Source organism: Grus americana, chromosome 2 (assembly GCF_028858705.1).
Source record: "Grus americana isolate bGruAme1 chromosome 2, bGruAme1.mat, whole genome shotgun sequence".
NCBI lineage: Eukaryota > Metazoa > Chordata > Aves > Gruiformes > Gruidae > Grus > Grus americana.
This window is the reverse complement of record NC_072853.1, coordinates 51,557,543-51,577,828: the sequence shown is the minus strand read 5'-3', so window position 1 is coordinate 51,577,828 and position 20,286 is coordinate 51,557,543. Positions and strand designations below refer to the sequence as shown.

General features: G+C 42.3%; 1 protein-coding gene across 2 annotated transcripts in view; it reads left to right on the top strand.

Moving 5' to 3' along the window:
• The first annotated feature begins 30 nt into the window (after positions 1-30).
• LAMA3 (laminin subunit alpha 3) overlaps positions 31-20,286 on the top strand; it is a 123,669-nt gene continuing 103,413 nt past the window's right edge. For both annotated transcript variants that reach the window (XM_054817302.1, XM_054817301.1), the window contains exons 1-4: positions 31-294; positions 6,339-6,491; positions 18,924-19,041; positions 19,658-19,776. In XM_054817302.1, the coding sequence (XP_054673277.1) occupies positions 31-294; positions 6,339-6,491; positions 18,924-19,041; positions 19,658-19,776 (654 nt within the window). The remainder of the gene's footprint in view (positions 295-6,338; positions 6,492-18,923; positions 19,042-19,657; positions 19,777-20,286) is intronic.

Below are 20,286 nucleotides of genomic sequence, written 5' to 3'. Positions count from 1 at the left end.
GGGGGCGGCGAGGGCAGAGCCCGGCGCAGGATGGCCGCGGCGCCGGGCTCCCGGTTCCTCTGGGCGCTCCTCCCGCCGCTCCTCACCCTTTGTCCGGCGCAGACGGAGCACCCCGGCTCCCGCGGGATGGGGCTCAGCCTCCACCCGCCGTACTTCAACCTGGCCACGGCAGCCAGCATCTGGGCGACGGCCACCTGCGGGGAGGCGGCGGCGGGCGGCGGCGGCGGGCGGCCGGAGCTGTACTGCAAGCTGGTGGGGGGGCCGGCCGCTGCCCCCCTGGGGCGCGCCATCCAGGTAACCGGGCCGGCGAGGGGTCGCGGCGCCGGGACCCCCCTCCCCTCGGACCCCGCTCCCCGTCCCGCGCCGCCTCCCCGAGCTGCGGTGCGGCGGGAGGGGGGGGTGTGTGGGGTGTCCTTTTGGGTCATCCCGGCCCCTCTGGGCGTGCTGGCGTTACCCTGGGGTGCGTGGCTTCATTTTCTCCAGCTTTTTCTCCTGGCTGGGCATGTGCCCCGGGCAGAGGAGAGCAGCGTGGACCAGCGGGACACCACGCAGGGAAGTGCTGGAGGGGTGGAGGTGGGCAGCGCCGCTTCTGCCCGCGCCTCTGCCCGCAGGTGTCCCGGCATCCTCTGGAGACCCCCCCTCCGCCGCGGGCAGCGGCTGTCTCCCCTCCTCCGGCCCCGCTGCCCCAGCCGCTCCCGTGCCCACAGTGCTGCGGCTACTCCCGGGGATGCGTGAGCCGCTCGTCCCGCCGGGCGCCCGGGCGAGTGGCGGTGTCTTAGGGAGTACCCGAGCAGTGTTTTGTGGCCTCAGCGCCTGGCCCGTGGTCCATGGAGAGCAGCGTGATGCTTCTGGGAGTAAAGCAGGGAGCCTGGCAGGGGGGAGTGGATGGGGACGTACTGCGCTGGTAACCTCTCACTGGAGAGCGGGCATCTTTCCGGGGGGCGGCGGGGAAAGAGATCCGGTTTTAGTCAGGTGGCTTGGTGGTATTTTACAAGCACTAAATGTGATGCTCATCGTCTATGCCTTGCATTGCTTGTGGGAGGAAGCCAGAGATTCCGTGGGACTCTTACAGGGAGTATAAGCACACAGAGCAGTGAGAATGATGACGTTCCTTCCTAGCATAGCACAAGATTATTACACACATTTTTGTGCCAGTCACAAGAAAGACAACAATAAATGGCAAAACTCCTGGCAATGGGTTAGTGGAAGTATATTTTTCCTTTAGTAGAAACTTGTACGAACGTGTCTGTTGGAGGGTAAGGAAGGAGTAACAAACGCCCCAAACTCTGTGATGTACTGCAATAGATGTTCAGTATCAGTTTGATCAGAACTTCGTTAAAGGGGGACTTTCCTAAAGCCTCAGACCTTCCAAAGTTATTTTATTTGTATTCTTTCTTGGTGGGAGGAGAGCCAGAATGAAACTGCAATTTGAAAGGGATTTCGAAAGCTTTAAAGTCCAGTTTCTGACTCCAGGCAATACAAGAAAGAATGCAAGTAAATTTTTAGCATCTTGGAAGAAGGGTTAGTGTTTCAAAGTCTTTTGAGGTGTTTGTATGTTTTAATAGTGAAATAACCCTTAATATCTGGTTTCAGAAGAGGTTGCAATGGATAAGAGAGGTTTTTTTTCTCATTTTTTTAATGGGGACAAATGCTCAAGAGATGGGGAGAGGACTAAGAAGGTGCAGTGTATGCACTTGTCATGTGCCAGAAGGGAGCATGCACATCATGCAGCCTGCCCTCACAGTTCATTAGGCAGCCACAGCCAGCAGCATGCTTTGCCCTGAACTTCTCTCTGCCATGCCATGCCTCACCATGAAATCTCAGTTTACGTCACATCTGTGTAGTGCTCTCCGTCATAAAAAGCTCAAAGTGCTTTGGAGGTGCTTACAGGCTGAGTAATACACAGTTTTACTAATAGGAAAACTTGGTCATAGGTATTACATGCTTAAACTAAGGTTACAAAGAAAGATTGTGATGATGAGGAAATTGCTTGGTTCTGTGTTTCTAACCCATCTCTGAAGTTTATGCATCCATCCTTCCATACTGCATGCAACACCCATGTTTAAAATTGCCTGAAATAACCACAGCACCGGGTGAATAGCAAGCCGAATCATCTCTGCCACGTTCCTAGCAACGTGATATAGCCCACTGCTGCGGTGAAATCTCATGCTAACGTGCTTTGGAATATCAGAAATCACAGTATAACAAACATCAGCAAAGCAAACACCAGATAAACGTGTCAAGCAAGTGGACCAAAGCCTGTAGTGTGATGCATAGCCATTGATGGTTTTTGTAATTGTTCCCTTTATGTACTGACACCCGACTGGAAATGAGGGTTTGCTGTATATAGGAAGAAGCTAGAAAGGGGGGGAGTTCCTCTTGTTAAATATTTGCCTTACAGGTCTTAGATTAGAGAGTAGTTATTGTTCATGCCTGATTGAAGTTCCCAGAAGGACTACTGATAGCTCAGCCCTGGCCCAAGGAAGCATGTTGTGCCTCGTACAGCATTTGGGTAAATGTGGATACAGCAGCGTCTCTCTGCTTTTAACAAAGCCCCATTGAGATACATAACATGAATACTTCTGTGGTTTACCACTACTTGTTGTGGTTCAAGAAGGGTTGGAAAGTCTTTCAAAAGGCCAGGGAAATCCAGCTATGGAAAATGCGATAACAGCACAATGTACATATTATCAAGCCATTCCACCTCACAAGTTCAAAGATACTGTAAGTAAGAGAATCTCTTCTTTCGTGGAAAACCTGAGAAAAGTGCATTAAACTCTTACAGAGGCAGAGCTTACATTAGAAGGATTTTAAATCGGCAAAAGTATTCACGTGTTGTTTCTTAAGAGTCTGAGGGAAGGTCATGCGGCTTTTACAGAATAGGTATACAGAGGTATAACAGCCACTGTGGCAGGCCAGTTCCAAGTTAAAGCAACTCCGCACAGCTGAGTCACTTGCTTTGGGGGTCTCTACGAGGCTGGATTGCAGCTGTTGCTCTATGAATAGGGATATTGGAAAGACGGTGTGAAGGGTGATCCTTTCTGACGAAGGGAGTGGGAAGGTCTGTCGCCAGTGCTATCCCAAGCCCAGAAAATAAGGCAGAGAGAAGACAAGTAGCCCCAGCTTCATTCCCACTGGTTTTCCATTGGCCTCTCTTGTTCAGCTTGCCATTTGGTGATGTGTCTTTTAATGAAGCCTGTAGTACCCAGCAAATCCAGAAAGAGCATTTGGAGGTTGTTTAAAGCCCTTCTGTGAGGTGATCGGTGGGGTGGACAGTCCCTTCACAGGCAGCTCTGCCAAGGCGTGCAAGGCAGTGCTGGACATAACACTGTGGAAAGCAGTGTGTTTCCCTTAGCCCATTGGCAAGCGGGACAATGACTTAATAAGAACAGTGTTGAGTGAAGAGATGCACTGCAGTGTAGAATATTTCAGCAACTGATAGATAAATGGCATGCCTGGTTTTGTCTGCTGATCTATTCGCAGTGGTGCGCGGGTGTGAATAAAAGTTTAACTGCATACCTGTCCTGCCCTGCCAGTGGGCACAGAACTGCTTGGTATGAAATAGCGAACAAATCCTTCATTGTTGCCGCTTTTTATAACTTACAGGTGAGACATTTTCATCTGTGGGTCCACACCGGCATATTTCAGCAAACTCCTTCATGCAGTTCCAGTTTTCTCCTTCACTCAGGAGAACCAGGGGAAAGGAGGGTAACAAGGTCACCAGCAAATGCACACCTGCCTGGCTGATGAACGGCAGCCAAAATCAAAGTCTCAAGGCTCAGTCTCCTGGAATGGAGACGTGTCCTGTAGCAGACAGGTTGAGCGCGACGTGCCTGAGATATTGCCAGTGGGAAGCAGGGGAAGCTGCTCTGTCCAATAATTTATTTTCTTTCATTTTTTGTTTTGCTGCCTTGTTGGCAGGGTTGCTGGAATGTACTTTAAATAACTGAAACTCCAGCTGTTGCAATGAAATTCTTTGAATTATGTGCCCAAAAAGAAAAAAAACCATGGTATCTTGAGTTCAGATCAAGTGCTCTGGTATACTGAAATCACATAGGTGTGTGTAAATGTAATGCTTGCATTTAATACTCCTCATTGTTTTCTGTTCATTCAGCCTTTCTTCGAGGCTCTTTCCAGATCAGAGCTGAAACTGCTGTAGCAGCAACTATTTCCTGTGTATTTCCAGCCTGACCATTGTGAACGTGAATTTAGATCTGAAGACCGTATTTCATGCACGTTATAAAACTATTTAGGGAAGCTTGTACTGTTGTAATATGTCAGAACTCCAAGTAGGCATTTGTCAGGAAAATCTTAACTGGGAAGATGCTCTGAGGTGGTGGTAACTGCAGTTGTTGGCACATAGGTTGATTTCTCAGTGTATTGATTTTGCAGAGAGCGACACGATGTTCTTTGTCGTCACTGCCGAAACTGGCAATGTTGCCTGTAGCTAGCACAGGCTGGTGTGGTGTCTACTGCAGCAAGCTGTATCTGAACCCAGCAGTGTCCTGGCATATTGTAGTTTGTACGAAAATCAGCCAAACGATCTTCTCTAACAGAGCAGGAGGAGAATCGTGTTATAACATGATCCCTAGACATAGTTAACCAACCTGTGTACGTGGGGATTTAGTAAGTCTCTAAACGACTCTTTGAATTCTCAAGAGTTAATCCTCAGCCAGGTTGACACCTGCAGTGCTGAATCAGAACAGCTAATGGTAGCCATGTCTTCTGGAAACAACATTGTATTCCAGGTTTTCCAGAAGAGCAGGATGAGGATGGAACCATTGCTAGATGCAGATTAGATGCAGATGCTGCAATTATTACTACTGATGCAGAAATATTCAGAGAACATCTATGTTTTGTATTTGAATGACACAAGACGGTGTATTTGTATCACATGAGAATGATGAAGCAGTTTCCAATCCATTAGTAACTATGGCAGACGTTAAACAAATTCTGCTAGAGATAAACATCTTAAATTCACCAAACTTTCAAGACTGTACCCAGAAAGAATGTGAGAGCCCTCTATTAACATGTGTTATTCCTCTATTAAAAGTGGACAAGTATGATTGCTCCAGTTACTTTACACTGGTTAGTCTGACAGCAGCGACAAACAAAATAACGGCAGTTATGTGAGATTCTGTAGGAATGTACTTCATGCCAGGCAACATGGGTTGTGGAAACAACAAAAGATTTGTCACATCTTTTTGATGAAAATATGCTTAGTTGATAAAGGGAATGGTGCAAATGTTACCTTATTTAAAACATGGGTCCAACACAGTGTGAGGGCCTCACAGGCTGAATGGATTAAGCAACTGTCCAACTGCAGTGACCATGAAGAGGTTGCTGCCATTCACTGAAAATGTCATTTTTCTATTGGAACTTCTACAAAGATCTGTGCCTGGCACAGTTTAGCATTTTCATTATCTCCACCCAGTGACTGGAGTAACAAGTGAATAGCACACTAAAAAGATCCCTTAATAACTAATCACTGTAAAATGCAGTTTCTTGAAGATAAAAATACTGCCTGTGGGACAAGCCAAGATGCCAAATTAAAAGACAATTAAGCTTCCTGAAGTTTATTCATCATTATTGTACAAAAGAGTACAAAGAGCTTTAGACGCTATCAAAGAGAGATTATCTGGGCATCTCTGGAGTGTGGCTTTAGTTGTGGACTGGAAATTGGGTGGTAGCTTCTGCAAATGAAGATACAATGGGATTCTTTAAAAGGAAACTTAAAAAGAATAGTCTATAAGATCCATTGCGTTTTCCAGGAGTACATATTGTTCAGAAGTCTCTGATTCAGAATGTATTATAATGGTGTGAAAAAAATGAAAGCAGTATTATAAAATCGTAACACCAAACTTATAGGCAAGTAACACATAGTGTATTTTTTATGGTTCTATTAATACCAGGCTATGTACATATGTGGATATTTCGCGCTCTTTTAGGAGAATTGATGATGTGTTGAGGTATGTTGGTCTTAATCTAGTTTTAAGAATATTTACTTCATTAATTTCCTGCAGGCACCCCTGCAGACTTAATATAGGTAATTTCACCAGAATATCAATAAATTTGTTAATAAAGAAAGACTTATTGTAGTTTCCTTAAAGAGATTTCTGAAATTTTAGTTTGTAATATAAAATTTAGTCTCTTTCAGTGTGTCATTTAATTGCCAGGGAAATCATTTATACATTAAAAATTACACTATATAAAGAGAGGAACAAAATGTAACCCAGTTTTAGTCAATGCTCTATTTCGGAATCTCAATTAACGACAGCATGTGTCTGCAGTGTATAAGATTTCAACTGAGACCATCTTTTTAATTTATTGTGTTTCAGGGACAGTTTTGTGATTATTGCAATGCTGCTGATCCCAGTAAAGCTCACCCGGTAACCAACGCAATTGATGGCACGGAGCGCTGGTGGCAAAGTCCTCCTCTTTCTATGGGCTTGAAATACAACGAAGTCAATGTCACTTTAGATCTGGGACAGGTAAGTGCATGAGCTATTGGGTGAGGTTTGATCATTTCTTGCATTTGTATACAAGCTTTGCAATTGGGAGAGGTGTTTGGACTAATGATTTCAACTTCCAACACTACACTTTTTTTGTCTGGTTTATGTCCTGTGTTTTTTTACCAAGTTAACTTTATTAAAGTTATTATCTTCCTCAGGAATTTTGATTACGTGAGTTCTTGCCACCAGCATCACATGGATTCAATGACTTTGTGCTTTCTTGTGCAGACGCTATAATTTGTTAACCTGAGGGATTGGTCAGTTGAAACTGGGAGTCTACCTTCCATTTCATATTCTCCTTTTCCATGGGCCACAGAGAAACATATTTCATGATCTCTTACCATACACACATTTTGAGAATAATGTTTGGAGTCTGCTTTTGCCTCAGGGGTCCTCCTGGTTTCTCCGTCATCCAGCAAGATCTTCGAGATAGACAGTTTCTTAGAACAGAAAAATAATGATAACATGGTCTAAAAGGGAAGGGACAGCAAAACCAGTGTAATATGAATTAGTAATATGACAGTAACATGAACACCTGTGCAGGTGATAGACAAGTAGCTAACAGTAAAGCTTCTGTATCTCTATTTTAAGTCATAGGGACGGATTCTCAGCTGCCATAATTGGGCTCTGATCCAGTGAAATTAGTTATGCTCTGCAAGTTCACACCAGCTGAAAATATATGGCTATAAATATATGTTGGGGGCTGCAAAATATACATATGCATATATATTTTGGACAGCAGTAACTGTTTATTGACTGATTATAGGACTGGATTTTTTTTAATAGGCTTTCAATTTAATTAGGAAAAAATAACTAAGGAAAAAATAACTGAGGAAAAAAGTTTCTCTGTTAGACTTGGCTGCCTTTTGGTTGGGGATCCAGGTGCAAACCATTTTACCTCTTCTGTTACATGGTGTTTTAATGCTCGTGTCCTTCACATGATCAGAATGGTTCTCATTTTGAGGATATCTTAATTCAGTGTTTTTGGATCCAGTACACCAGCAGTGCAGAAATGCTATACAACTTAAGATAGAGAATATCAGTAGTTAAACTAAACTACTATGATTTTTGAGTTTGTGTTTCCATTAATTAAATTAATAACATGCCTGTTTTCTTGGTTGCTTTTTTTTCCACTGTACCACGAAAAAAGGAAGAGCTGTGTAGAAGCGGATGAAGTTTTAGGCCACAGCATCCACATTAGCCTAGTGCAGTGGTTGGACCTGTCTCTGAGTTGTGTTGCTCTTCCTGTTACACTGTAGAGTTGAGGGGTGTTCCCTCCCCTGATGCCTTGTGCTCCTGTGAAGTGAGTTGCTCAGTCATTCTTTCCCAGCAAACTGCGGGGAAGTGTGTCTTTCAGGCTGGGCATACAGAGTAGGGACACTGAATGCAGAGCAGGGTGCTATGAATAGGCATGGGAAGGCAATCACCTCCCAGGAAAGCAGAGCTTTCCTTCTGAGCTGTTTGCATCCATCGTGGTCTCTGCAAGACACAGGATTAGGTTACAGGCTGTAGTTTGTCTTGTGGTGTAGTCCAGCATATTTGTGACCAACACTTGTGCGCCATCATCGTCCACTTGTGTGGCACACTGCTCCATCCGGAGCTTCTATTCCCACTGTGTACTTGTTAGCCTCTTTGGAGGACCTACTGACAGACACCTTGTCTTTTATGTGTTGAGTAAACTTCTGAGAAACCTCCTTCCTTCAAGGAAGGATGTGGACTGTGTGCCCTCTTCTCATGGGACTCCTTGGAGACCAACTGCTGTGTGCTAAAATTCTTGTAGTTGTTACAGGATTTCTCAGCAGGAGGCCGTATGTTTCTCTTTATTCTGGTACCACTTGGAAAGGTGACTCTGAACTCTCTTACTTGGAAATGAGGGAAACCCAAGACAAAGGTCAAAATGACTTCAGGTCTTGTGATCAGGAAGGGATAATTTTAGTTGTTGAATGGATGAGGGTTTAGTAGGGTTCACGTGATTTTTTTTTAAATTTTTTTTTCCACTTCACAGACATTATCTCATATCTGCGTTCAGTCAGTTAAACCTTAATCTCAGGATTTGTTTGAACTTGAGATTCACTTCTGACATTTTGCTTACTGTTCTCACACCCCAAATTCATACAGTAGTGCACAGTACTAATAATGAAGAAGAAAATGAAATACTGTGGCAGAGTAAGTCTACTCAAGCAAACCAGTAAACACGAAGACCCTAATTCACCTTAGTCTATTTCAGGGTTCTAAAAACTAAGAGCTTAGTGTGTGTTAGTCATGCAAACTTTCTCAGTAGTTGACAGAGACAGAAATTTTCAGAGTGCAATTCCCCCTAAAGTGAGCTGAAATGAAGTGTTTGGTTTTTTAAGGAAAAATAAATGTTCTTCAAGTTAGATATATACCTAAATACCTTGCAGAACTACAGGCTGTAATATTGAAAAGATAGCAGGGATGTAGTTTTTCTCACCAGGTAGTTGTCCTGTTCTTTTTTCTGCAAACAAAATATGGAAATGTTTTTGCATGTGCAAAACATAACAAAAAGTAAGGTACATATGTGTGCAGGGAAGCAATGACCGAGTTGCAAGTTGGTCATCAAATATTCACAAGTAGAGGAAGCAGAACTTAGTGCAATGCCAAAAGCTTTTCATTTGCTGCATTCCTGCCATTAGATCTTTAAGACTGAGAATGGAGTCCCAGTGGAGCCTTTTGCCATGTTCTGATGACAATATTTAATTGAATAGTTATACCATGATGAAGTTTGAGCCCTCACTACGATGGAGTTGGACCAGAACAGCCACCTGCTGCTGTTTCTGTTTCACAAGGGCTAGGGGTGATTTTGCAAGTCAAAATCCCTTCAGGATGTTAAATCTTTCTGCTAGGAAAATGCTCATTTTGCTGTACTTTGTAATATGAGAAAAAGCAAAAACCTTAAAGCAAAAGCCCTGCTTCACTTCCCTTTCTGACTTTCTGTACCATAGTTACATTTCTAATCAATCACAGACCTTCTGAATAATAATTATAATGAACCCTGAGGCAGTCTTTGCATCCTGTTAACATACCTGCTTATACTGTGACTATTCCTGACTTGTTTAAGATATTTGGATCAAATGAAGTCTCATTTATTCCTTTAACTGATCCTGATTTACCCAACGTAGTTTTCAACATATTTTAAACTTCTGAATCCAGCATGTTCAACTGAAGTTCATTGCCCTTCCCCTGACTCTTTGGATTGCCTAATTTTAGCAGGTGTGTCCTCATCTTTGACTTTCTCAATGCGTAGCAGGTATTACAGTAATACTCCCCCAGGAATTTTTCTGAACTCTGTCTTCAGAAGTAGAAGATGGAAGGTTCAGGATAACATGATAGCATATGATGAAAAATAAATGTTACACTTCAAAAAGTGCAGCCCACAAATTTTATTGTTGCTTTTAGTTATGTGTCATTTCTTTATTATGCTTTTGTGGCAGTAATATAGTGCTGAAAGGCTCAGACTTGGTGAGGTCTTGTGCATTAATATGTCGAATATTTTTTATGTAGTGATATTATTAGGCACTTTTGTAAATTAAAGGTACACTGGAATGCAATGTCCAGATTAGTACTTTTATTAGGGAGGGAAGGAATCTCAACCATAAATTTAAGATAAGTGGTATGGCCTATGGAGTACTTGATGCTTTTATGTTATCTGCCAATTAAAGCATGTAAACATTTTGTAAAAAAGCCTCGCAGTTTGGCAAATCTTCTGAGTTGCTTTTATACATAGGTATTTCTTATGGGTTTAATTTTTACATTTAATCGCAATCCTTTGTGTGCATAGCTTTACAAACAATTGTGGTTGTTGGGAATATTAATCAGCTATTGCTAATTGTTGTTATTAAAAACAATTGTTCTTATCTATGAAAGATTGACATTATTTCTTAAAATGTGTCTGAAGTTACAGTAATTTAACTGTCATACTGTAAAACATAAGGTGTCCTGTAGGGAGAAACTGTCAAGATGGTGTGAGATTTATCATAGGCTGCATTGAACTGGGTTTCCAAAAATAGTCATTGCATTCACCGTGCTTGACTATTGAAGACTTAATATTACTGCTGACCCTGAAATTAGACCTAGAGCTGGTGTGGAATAGCATAACCTCTATAACAACACCAGGAAGTCCTACAAATTGGGGCACGAGAACCGCTGTATAAAGCTTCTGCAGTGAGACAAAGCCTTTCCCCTGGAAGCCTCTGCCTCTGCAGCAGCACTGACCCCCGCTCTGCTGTTGTGGTTCACACTGGGAGAAAAGGGGCTTTTAGGTCTGGGGAAGGTACGATATTATCCCTGCAATAGCCAAAAATGGGGATGCTGTATTGGGTTTGCGTGGCAAGGTTTTTTTGGTAGTAGGGGGGCTACAGGGGCGGCTTCTGTGAGAAGCTGCTGGAAGCTTCCCCTGTGTCTGACAGAGCCAATGCCAGCCGGCTCCAAGACGGGCCCGCCGCTGGCCAAGGCTGAGCCCATCAGTGCCTCTGTGATAACATATTTAAGAAGGGAAAAAAACCAAGGTAGAGGGAGCTTTTGCAGCCGGAGAGAGGAGTGAGAAGATGTAAGAAACTCTGCAGACACCAAGGTCAGTGCAGAAGGAGGGGCAGGAGGTGCTCCAGGCGCCAGAGCAGAGATCCCCCTGCAGCCCGTGGTGAAGACCATGGTGAAGCAGGCTGTCCCCCTGCAGCCCATGGAGGAAGGATGAGGGGGTGTAGAGATTCCACCTGCAGCCCATGGAGGACTCCATGCTGGAGCAGGTGGAGACACCTGAAGGAGGCTGTGACCCCATGGGAAGCTCGTGCTGGAGCAAGCTCCTGGCAGGACCTTTGGCCCTGTGGACAGAAGAGCCCACGCCAGAGCAGGTTTGCTGGCAGGACTTGTGACCTTGTGGGGGACCCACACCGGAGCAGTCTGCTCCTGAAGGTCTGCACCCTGTGGGAGAGACCCACGCTGCAGCAGTTCGTGAAGGACTGTCTCCTGTGAGAGGGACTCCATGTTGGAGCAGGGGAAGAGTGTGAGGAGTCCTCCCCCGAGGATGAAGAAGTGGCAGAAACACCGTGAGATGAACTGACCGTAACCCCCACTCCCCGTCCCCCTGTGCTGCTGAAGGGGGAGGTGGTTGAAACTGGGAGTGAAGTTAAGCTCAGGAAGATGGGAGGGGTGGGGGGAGGTGTTTTAAGAGTTGATTTTATTTCTCATTGCTCTACGCTGTCTTGCTTGGTAATAAATTAGAATTTTCTCTCTAAGTTCAGCCTGTTTTGCCTGTGACGACAATTAGTGAGTGATCTCTCCCTGTCCTTATCTCAACCCATGAGCATTTCGTTATACCTTTTCTCCCCTGTCTAGTGAAGGAGGGGAGTGATAGAGCAGCTCTGGTGGGCACCTGGCCCCCAGCCAGGGTCAGCCCACCACAGATGCTAACATCACAGAGAATCTTGCATTACGTTGTATTAGAGAACTCTGGTTCTGAGTATTTCAGTTTGTGCAGGAAGCTGATTTGGGATCATGCCACAAAACGCTATGCTTTGAAGTCAGTTGATTTTGGCTCATACTACAGTAAGGTGAATCTACTTGTGAACTGTAAATTAACACAACTTCAGCTGATCAAGTAGCAGCTGTCTGATAAAAGTTTCTAAAAGTTTTATCAAATAATGGCAGCTCCATTTGTTCCTCAGTCACACTAAAAGCAGCTCATTCTGAGCTGAGCTGCCAGCCCTAATCAGGGAAATACCCTAACTACATCCTTTCTTATTTGTAATATTATTCTTTAAGATGTAGTCAATGTGTTGTGTTTTCTTAAAGCTTTAATTAAAAGACCTTTTGAATAGCTCAGTAATTTTTTTCTTATGGTTACATTAATAGATCTATGTCATTGGCTTTAAAATGTGTTTTGGTATTAATTTGATATTATTCTCAAAATGTTCAGAAAAAAAATCTTTCAAGTCTTGCTCTCCTTAGCTTTTCTGACACTGTCTTCCTCCAGTCCTTCTTCATCATGCCTTTAGGAAGGTCTTTGTTCCCACTCTGATCTCGCTTCCCTTGATGTCTGTACTTCTGCTTCTCCCACCTCCCTTCCTATGCCCATTCCTACACATTACTTTCATTGTGTGATATGTTGTCCTAAATACCTCACTTTCAACTCAATATAGTAAAAGCAGAACCTCTGCTGATAGTCTGCGACCCTCCACGCTGCCCTGTGTTTCCTTCCGGTGCTGACAGTATTACTGTGTTCTTTTTATTTTGGACTGCAGCCCTTGTAGGGGGATGTTTATCTCCTGGACAAATGGAGTCTGAATCGTACAAATCCTTTTCCATATGAATAGCTGCAGTGTTCTGTGAAGAAACAGGCCATATGTAAGAAATCATTATGAGCATTGAGTTGGTCTTTGTCCAAATCCCAATGGAAAAGTGGCTGCATGAGAAATTTCAGGATAATAAACGACAATCATTGATGTATTTGCCTGCAGCCTTGGCAAAAAGACCAAGGACTGATTGAACCTGGACAATGGACTACCCTTTCGTTTCTGGAAGCATTCCTTCCTTCCAGAATACTGCTTGTGAAGTGTGGAGAGCTTCTCCGTTCAGATCCTACCCATCGACTGTGATAGAGAAAAGACTTAACATCTCCAGACGTGTCCATGAGGCGTATTCACAGGCACTGACTTACATAATGAAGCATGCTTTTTAGCATCAGTGGCTAGTTAATTGAAAAAGTTATATGAACACAACATGTACAGCGCTAACTGAACACTGTCGGAAGTCCTGTGCTTATTCCTGGCTTCTGCACCCCAGACTGTGAAGCTGGCATGCAAGGAATGACTTTGGCATACAGGGCAGTGGGAGCCCCTCCTGTCACTGTTTACACACTGTTAGCATTGCTGTACGTACGTGTGCACAGTTAAACTGGATGGAACACGTTCCGGGGATCTAATGCCTCTCAGATACTACCCACATGGGATTTTCTCTGCACCTCTGCTGTAGCTACTTTTCCATATAACCAGAAAAGTAGCTGGCAACTGCCAGAAAGGCTGGGTCAGCTCTCTCTAGTTGGCATTTTTTTATATTACGGTTTCATCTGCAAAAAGCATCGTTGGGGACTGCCAAATACTGCCTGCCACGAGTGTTTTATTAAGTCTCTGAATCTACAAAGGTGCCTCAAGTTCCTCTGAGAGGTTGTTGAAGAAGGGGGGTGCTGACCTCTTTGCAACCTCAAGAAATCAAAGTGTTTATTTCTAACCAGAGTACATGGGATTTTTATTTCATTTAAATAGATTGTTACTTTTATGGCTTGGTCTTTGAGAAAAATCAATGCTCAAGACCTTAGGGCTTTAGTACATTAAGAAACTAATGGGCACGCACATGGCAACTCTGTGCAATCAGTGGCACAAAGATGCATTCAGGAGCAGGTGCTAAGCACAATTCACACTTCCTTGAGTCCCACTCCTGCATCAGCCCACATCTGTGAAGTTTAGTTTATGTACTGAATGATCATCAGATTTCTGCTTCTCTCTCACTTTTTTTATTAACATATCCAGCAAGGAGAGAAAGTTTGCGTGTCTGCTAACGCAGGGCATCTTTTGCAGAGGTCCTGCAGCGCAGGCACGTCACTATCTTCTGAGTAACGTGCAATTCCAACCACAGTGTCATTATTCAAGATAATGTCAGAAGCCTAGAAGAACAGTCGTATTATCTTGAGGGAAGTTTTGGTGATGTAAATACCATCCTGCCAGAAACAGCTGTTCTCCATACGTCTACGATTCAGATTGCATGAAGGAGGATTGTTGTGGTATCTTTTTTAACACATCTTGAGACCTATAGAATGCCTCAGGTAGATGGTCTACCTGACTTCAGTTGTGTTCTTGTTATTACCACACTCCAGGACTTTTTATTCTTCAGCAGCCAGAAAGGGAGAGCTATCCTTTCCTACGGGTGCAGCACACAGCATAATGATTGTCCAGAACATAATGTGGGTTTCTTTTGTACTAGTTTATGTCCAGCACTTAGCAAACTAGTCATTTCAGTATTTTAGTATTCGGTTTTGAGTTTATGGTGGTAGGAATGGAGGAAAATACGCTATACTTTTGTATATGCATATCTAACTTTTTTCCATTTGCTTACGTATTTTAGGATTCAAACAAATCTTGGAAATTCTTCTATATAAAGAATTGTTTAAACTTTTAAGGAAAAAACAGAGAAAAGATTTTAAATGAATCTTATTGCAATTTTTAGAATTCTCATGAGGATGCAACGGATCATAGCAAGTTTTTTTTCTGTTGGGTTAAAATAAGTAGTGTGCAAGCCGTTAGGGATCATGAATATTGTATCATTAGCAATAATGGCTTTTTTTAATACAGTCTTTAATTCACCTGTAAGGGTTTCTATAGAAATGTTTCTGTCTTTATAATGTAATATTGGTAATTCCTAACACTGAATTATAATTTCCATTCTCAGATGAGGAAGACGTTTTGCTTATTCTACTGGATGATTTTAAAAAAACTTTATCTGGGTTTTTGTGAATCTTCAAGGCCACTGCCTGGAAGAACATTTCAAATCTGAACAAACTTGAGTGAAAAAGTCACATCAGTATGGAACTGGTTAAATTCCAGCTGTTGACAATCCATCAGGTTTGACCCATGCTGATAGATTACAGCAGGACATTGTGTTAGGACATTTACAGGAATACATCCTCTTTCAAGCATGCATTTCCAGAGTGAATTGTTTCCGTTACTACAAACAAAATGCTGTTTTTACTTTTAAACTTAATTCTTTATTCATATAAGAAAATGGTCAGAATTTTGATTAAACCATATTTCAGATTTTTTCGGTGATTTTTTTTACTATTATATAATTGCACCAAAAGAGCAGTTATTTTTAATGCTTACTTATATTTTTAACACTCTTTTTGAAAAATGGTTGGTCTTTTAATGAAAGAAATTTGCCTTAAAAGCAACCAAATAAACATTTTTTCAAAAATGAAGAAACTCACTTCCTTTTTTCTCAAAACTGAATGACTGAAGAAAACACTGCTTTGAGTTTATTATGCCTTTTTTCAGGGTAGGTCTTTTTTCTGTCAAAGCAATGGGATCAAGATTTAAATTAGTGAAATGCCAGCTTAGAATATGTGATTAAAATTGGTTTTAATGGTTGCTTTTCTAGGTCTTATGTCAGCAAGGTTACTCTTGTATCTTTAGTTAGGATTTATTTGCTAAGCCAAGGATTATTTTTCTTCTGTTGATGCCTCATCAGATCTGGGGAGAGATCATTCATCAACTTGGTCAGTATTCAATCACAGTGGAAATTTGGATTTTCAGGTGCTATTCTGCATCCTTGATCCAGGTCAACACCAAGTCATTGGCACCCATGTGAAGTCAGAAGCAGGACAGATAATAGGGTTGGTGACTAAGTTTTGGTGATATATTGTCATTAACTAACACTAATTTCATTTTTATCAAGATCTATCCCTTTCCCCTTTCTGAATGTGACTTTGCAAACCTTAGCAGTAATTCAGACTATGAGATGTAAGGTGAGCTGCGTGTGAATCAAAGGTTTTCATACGCAACAGTAGTTGGAAGTTGCCATACATTTTTTCTTCCATTTTGTGGTTTGCATGGAAGTATGCGAAGTGTGGTGCTGGGAGACAGTTCTTTCAGTGCTGACAGACTTGGAAGAAGAGTGTGTTGCGGGATTCCTGATACAATACACACATTGGGCAGTACTTCAACTTCGCACTCATTGAGTAGTCACAGGCTTAAGCAAATTCCACAGCTGCATAGCAGATGTGGCATACAGGTGTTTGATGGGTGCCACATGCTGATTCAGCTGCTTTACTATTGTGTACCTTCATTTTGGCCATTTTACCCTTTAGATGCTTGTGAAAGGTTATAGTCCAGGGTGACATTGATGTATAAGTAAGCTCATATTTCTTCAGCAGTGTAGAAGCATGAGATGAGACTGGCTGTGTCAGCACTTTGAGTAGCATCTGAGTAAAAGAATATAACAACTCTATGACAAGCTGAAGCAGATGTCATCTGCTTTTTTGGAGAGCAGGTAGAAGGTCATTGTTGTAATGATTCCACAATGTGACTACAAGTAGTGGTGTCCTGGAGAAGGCAGGCTTCATTTGCTTTGTCTTGAGCTTTCTAAACCATTTGTCTTGATTAAATCTCTATCAATCAACACACAGAGTGTTAATCCACACTTGTTAACATACATGTAAGGATGGAACTCCCAAAGACCTTAAAACATAGAGGAAGCAAGACTATTAATGGATAGGCAGTTGCCTGTCCAGTGCAAACCTGGTTTCAACAGGGCAGCACCCCTTGAGACATTCAACTAGCCAAAAGCAAGAACATGCAGCATTATTTTTTTAGGAATTTCAGAACTATTATGCTTTCCTGGGAGGATACCAGTCTTCACACTGAATGGCTATACTGGATGACATGTAATGTCCGTATGGCCAATATCCCTACTCTGAAACTTGCCAGTCAAGTAGCAGAAGTTCCTTAGGCAACAAGTATCAGAAACTCAGTAAGAGCAAATCTTGCTACAGTCCCCAAAGTGTTCACCTATTTCTGAGAATCAGTGCATAGAATTTCTGTCTGTAGTTTAAGGGCATTACTCCACCTGTGCAGTCATTGTGCATAGTCATGGGTTCTGTCATAGTTCCGTCAATAGAATGGCTGCCACATACTTTGCTCAATACTGTTGTCTAGTAGGTCATTTTCCATCTGTAGATACTGTCTGGCTATTTAGGTACCTAATTTAGTATCACAGGAGGTGAAGTTGGTGCTTGTCAGGCTGTGTTAAGTTGGCAGGGTAAATCCCAACACTAACATGAAAGTGTTTTTTTCCCCCCAGTTATCTCTCCACTGACCTAGGTCAGCAACATTCAGCAAATCAACAGTTTCTAAGATAGGTTTCAAGGTACGACACCTGCTGCGGCAATGTCATGGTGTGTGTAGAACAGGCAGTTGCCCTGAGTAGTTGTTGTACATACTGCATTAAATAAATGCACAATGAAAAAGCTTCAGTTTCTTCTGCTGGAATGTGAGGTATTGTCATGAAAGCATGCTCCATGAAGTCCTTGAATTCCCCCACTTCTCTGTGAGGTTTTACTTTCTTCTGTGAATACTTTTGATACTCAGAAGCTGATGTCTGAAATAGATGCATGAAGATTGAAGCTGCATGTAGCCATATGACTGCAATGCACGTGTAGCCATGGGATCGGCATGTGCAGTACTGGTTAGGGACAAATATTTCCAGGTATCTGTTCCACTGCATTGTTCACCATTTGCATCTGGCATTCACTATTTACATCTGGCTCTTGGTGGCCCCAGCTGGTGCGACAGCTATTGCATTGGTCCTAGCTGGCAGCTGAATGGGCCAGGCATGGCAACAGATGTTGTTCCCAGTTTGTGGTTGGGAGCTTGTATGTGTTGGTGGTTTGGTGCCTGTCCTGGTTTCTGCTAGGATGGAGTTAATTTCACAAGGAGCCAGGACAGGTAAGCCAAGCTGGCCAAGGGGCTATTCCATACCATGTGACATCATTTATGAAGAGGTAGTTTTAATGATGTGCTGATATTTATGACTGTGGACTATCCCAAGAGGCTTACAGTAAGGTTTCTATTCTTGTAAAATCCATTTTTGCTCTAGTGTTTGGGAGCTTTCTGCCTCTGTGGTCTGTTGCTGTGATACACAGTGAGAACCTAAAGAAGCCAGATGGGACTCTTGGCCTTGGGAACCTTGGACTGGTGAAGCTCTTTGAGCTATTTCAGACATTGAATAAACTACCAGTCATAAGAATCTTTCCTCTGTCACTTGATACCAACCAAACTCTGGGGGTGCTTGTGTCTGTTACTTGGAAAGTCTGTCAAGTGGCAAAATTATCTAGAAATATTCTTAAAGTGGGGGAACAGGTGGCTTAGATTACTATCAAATACAACCAAAGGAGTCCCAGTGTAAAAGGTGTGTGCATTTTCTCTTACGTCATTGTTATTTTCCTTGACTACAAGCACAATTACATGACTGGAATGCAACACAGAGATGTACCAGGATGTGCTGTGAAAGCATCTTAGTTCAATGATGTGTTGAGATGCTAACTTTTCAGTTAAGTACTATACCCTTAACACACCCAAGCAATCAGTCATGTGTAAACCAGAGCTGTTCTGAAATGTAAGAAATGTCATTTAACACAGTCCTTCTGCAGCTTTCTTAATGTGTTGGAGCCAGTTACCAGGTGAGGTAGCCAGCTGAGAATCTGGCCTATTATTTTCATGGGAATGAAACTGCAGAGGATAACCTTCGCACTGTACAGTAAAGGTGTTTATTGGCAATAGTTTTAGTATTGCAGTACTTTTATAGAGTTCAAAAAGCTCCTGATAAGATCTATGTATATTCTGTTACCAGCTCTTCCATGTTGCCTATATCCTTATCAAGTTTGCAAATTCTCCTCGTCCAGATCTCTGGATCTTAGAAAGATCAGTGGACTTTGGAAGAACTTACACTCCCTGGCAATATTTTGCTCGTGAGTATCATTCCTTGTGTTGCTACCTGTTGTGGACAAGTTTTTTTAATCATTTGCCCAGTAGCAAGAAAATCAGACCATGGGGCTCGCTGAAGATTTCAACTGCAGTGAAGATAGTGAATGTCAGCTACACTTCTCTTGTCTTAGTTATCCACAATAAATAAGTGACAAGAATGTAACTAAAAATAGGCATGATATTTTGAAAATATAACTCAGCACAATGATATTTTTCAGTCTGTTGGGAATTTTTGTTTGTCTCATTTTTTTTGATATGTCAGAACTACAGTGTCCTTCATTCCATGGGATCCTGGAGTTCCTTGTAAAAATCAAAGTGAAATACAAATGCAAAATCTGGAGAGTATATATATAACTTTTTTGTGATGATATGAGAAATATTGTGGTGTGTCTTGTCAGGCACTACTGAATTACTCAGGATGAGAAATTACTTGGTTTTCAGAATTTCCATTCTTCTGCGCCAAGTGAAGCAATCACTGTTATTATTCAGTTACAGGGGAGAATTTACCTGACAGCACAGGGGATATTTCTTTGTTAATTTAGATTAGAACAATAGAGGTTATTTTCACATATAAAAATAATTCCATTCTCCCTTGACTAGACTCCAAAGTAGATTGTTTGGAGCGTTTCAGAAAGGAAGCTAATCTTCCAGTGAGGAGCGACAGCGATGTCCTTTGCACCACAGAGTATTCTCGCATTCTACCTCTTGAAAACGGAGAGGTAAGTGGTTTTGGAAAAGTAATGTGTAACACTGGAAGCAAACAACATCAGTTTCACAAGTTTGCTGTTTCAGTAAAGACCTGGAACATGAAGTAGTTTTTCTGCTATGACTGCGTGAATCTACATTAATAAATCCATAACCAAGCACTTAAGTAGCTGGTGAGATTTTTGTGGTGAGATTCCCCATGGGAGTAGAGGCTGCTCACAGCCATCTCTGTTGATTTTTGTCATGTTGATTTAGGTACCTCACTTTAGCCATATGCGTTTGAAGATGTTGACCGCATTTTCTGAATGCCTCCAATGTACATAGCAGAACTTACTGCATCAGAATTGCTCATGGGAGTAAAGACTGTAGAAACAGATATTTACCATTCAGGAATAAGTAGCTATTTAAGAGAAGAATATATAAAATGCTGCATGCTTATATTATAATACATGTGTTTGGAAAGCGTTGCTCTGATTTTAGCCGTTGTTTCTTGCTACGCGGAACTGTGGTTTGTGTTATCTGAA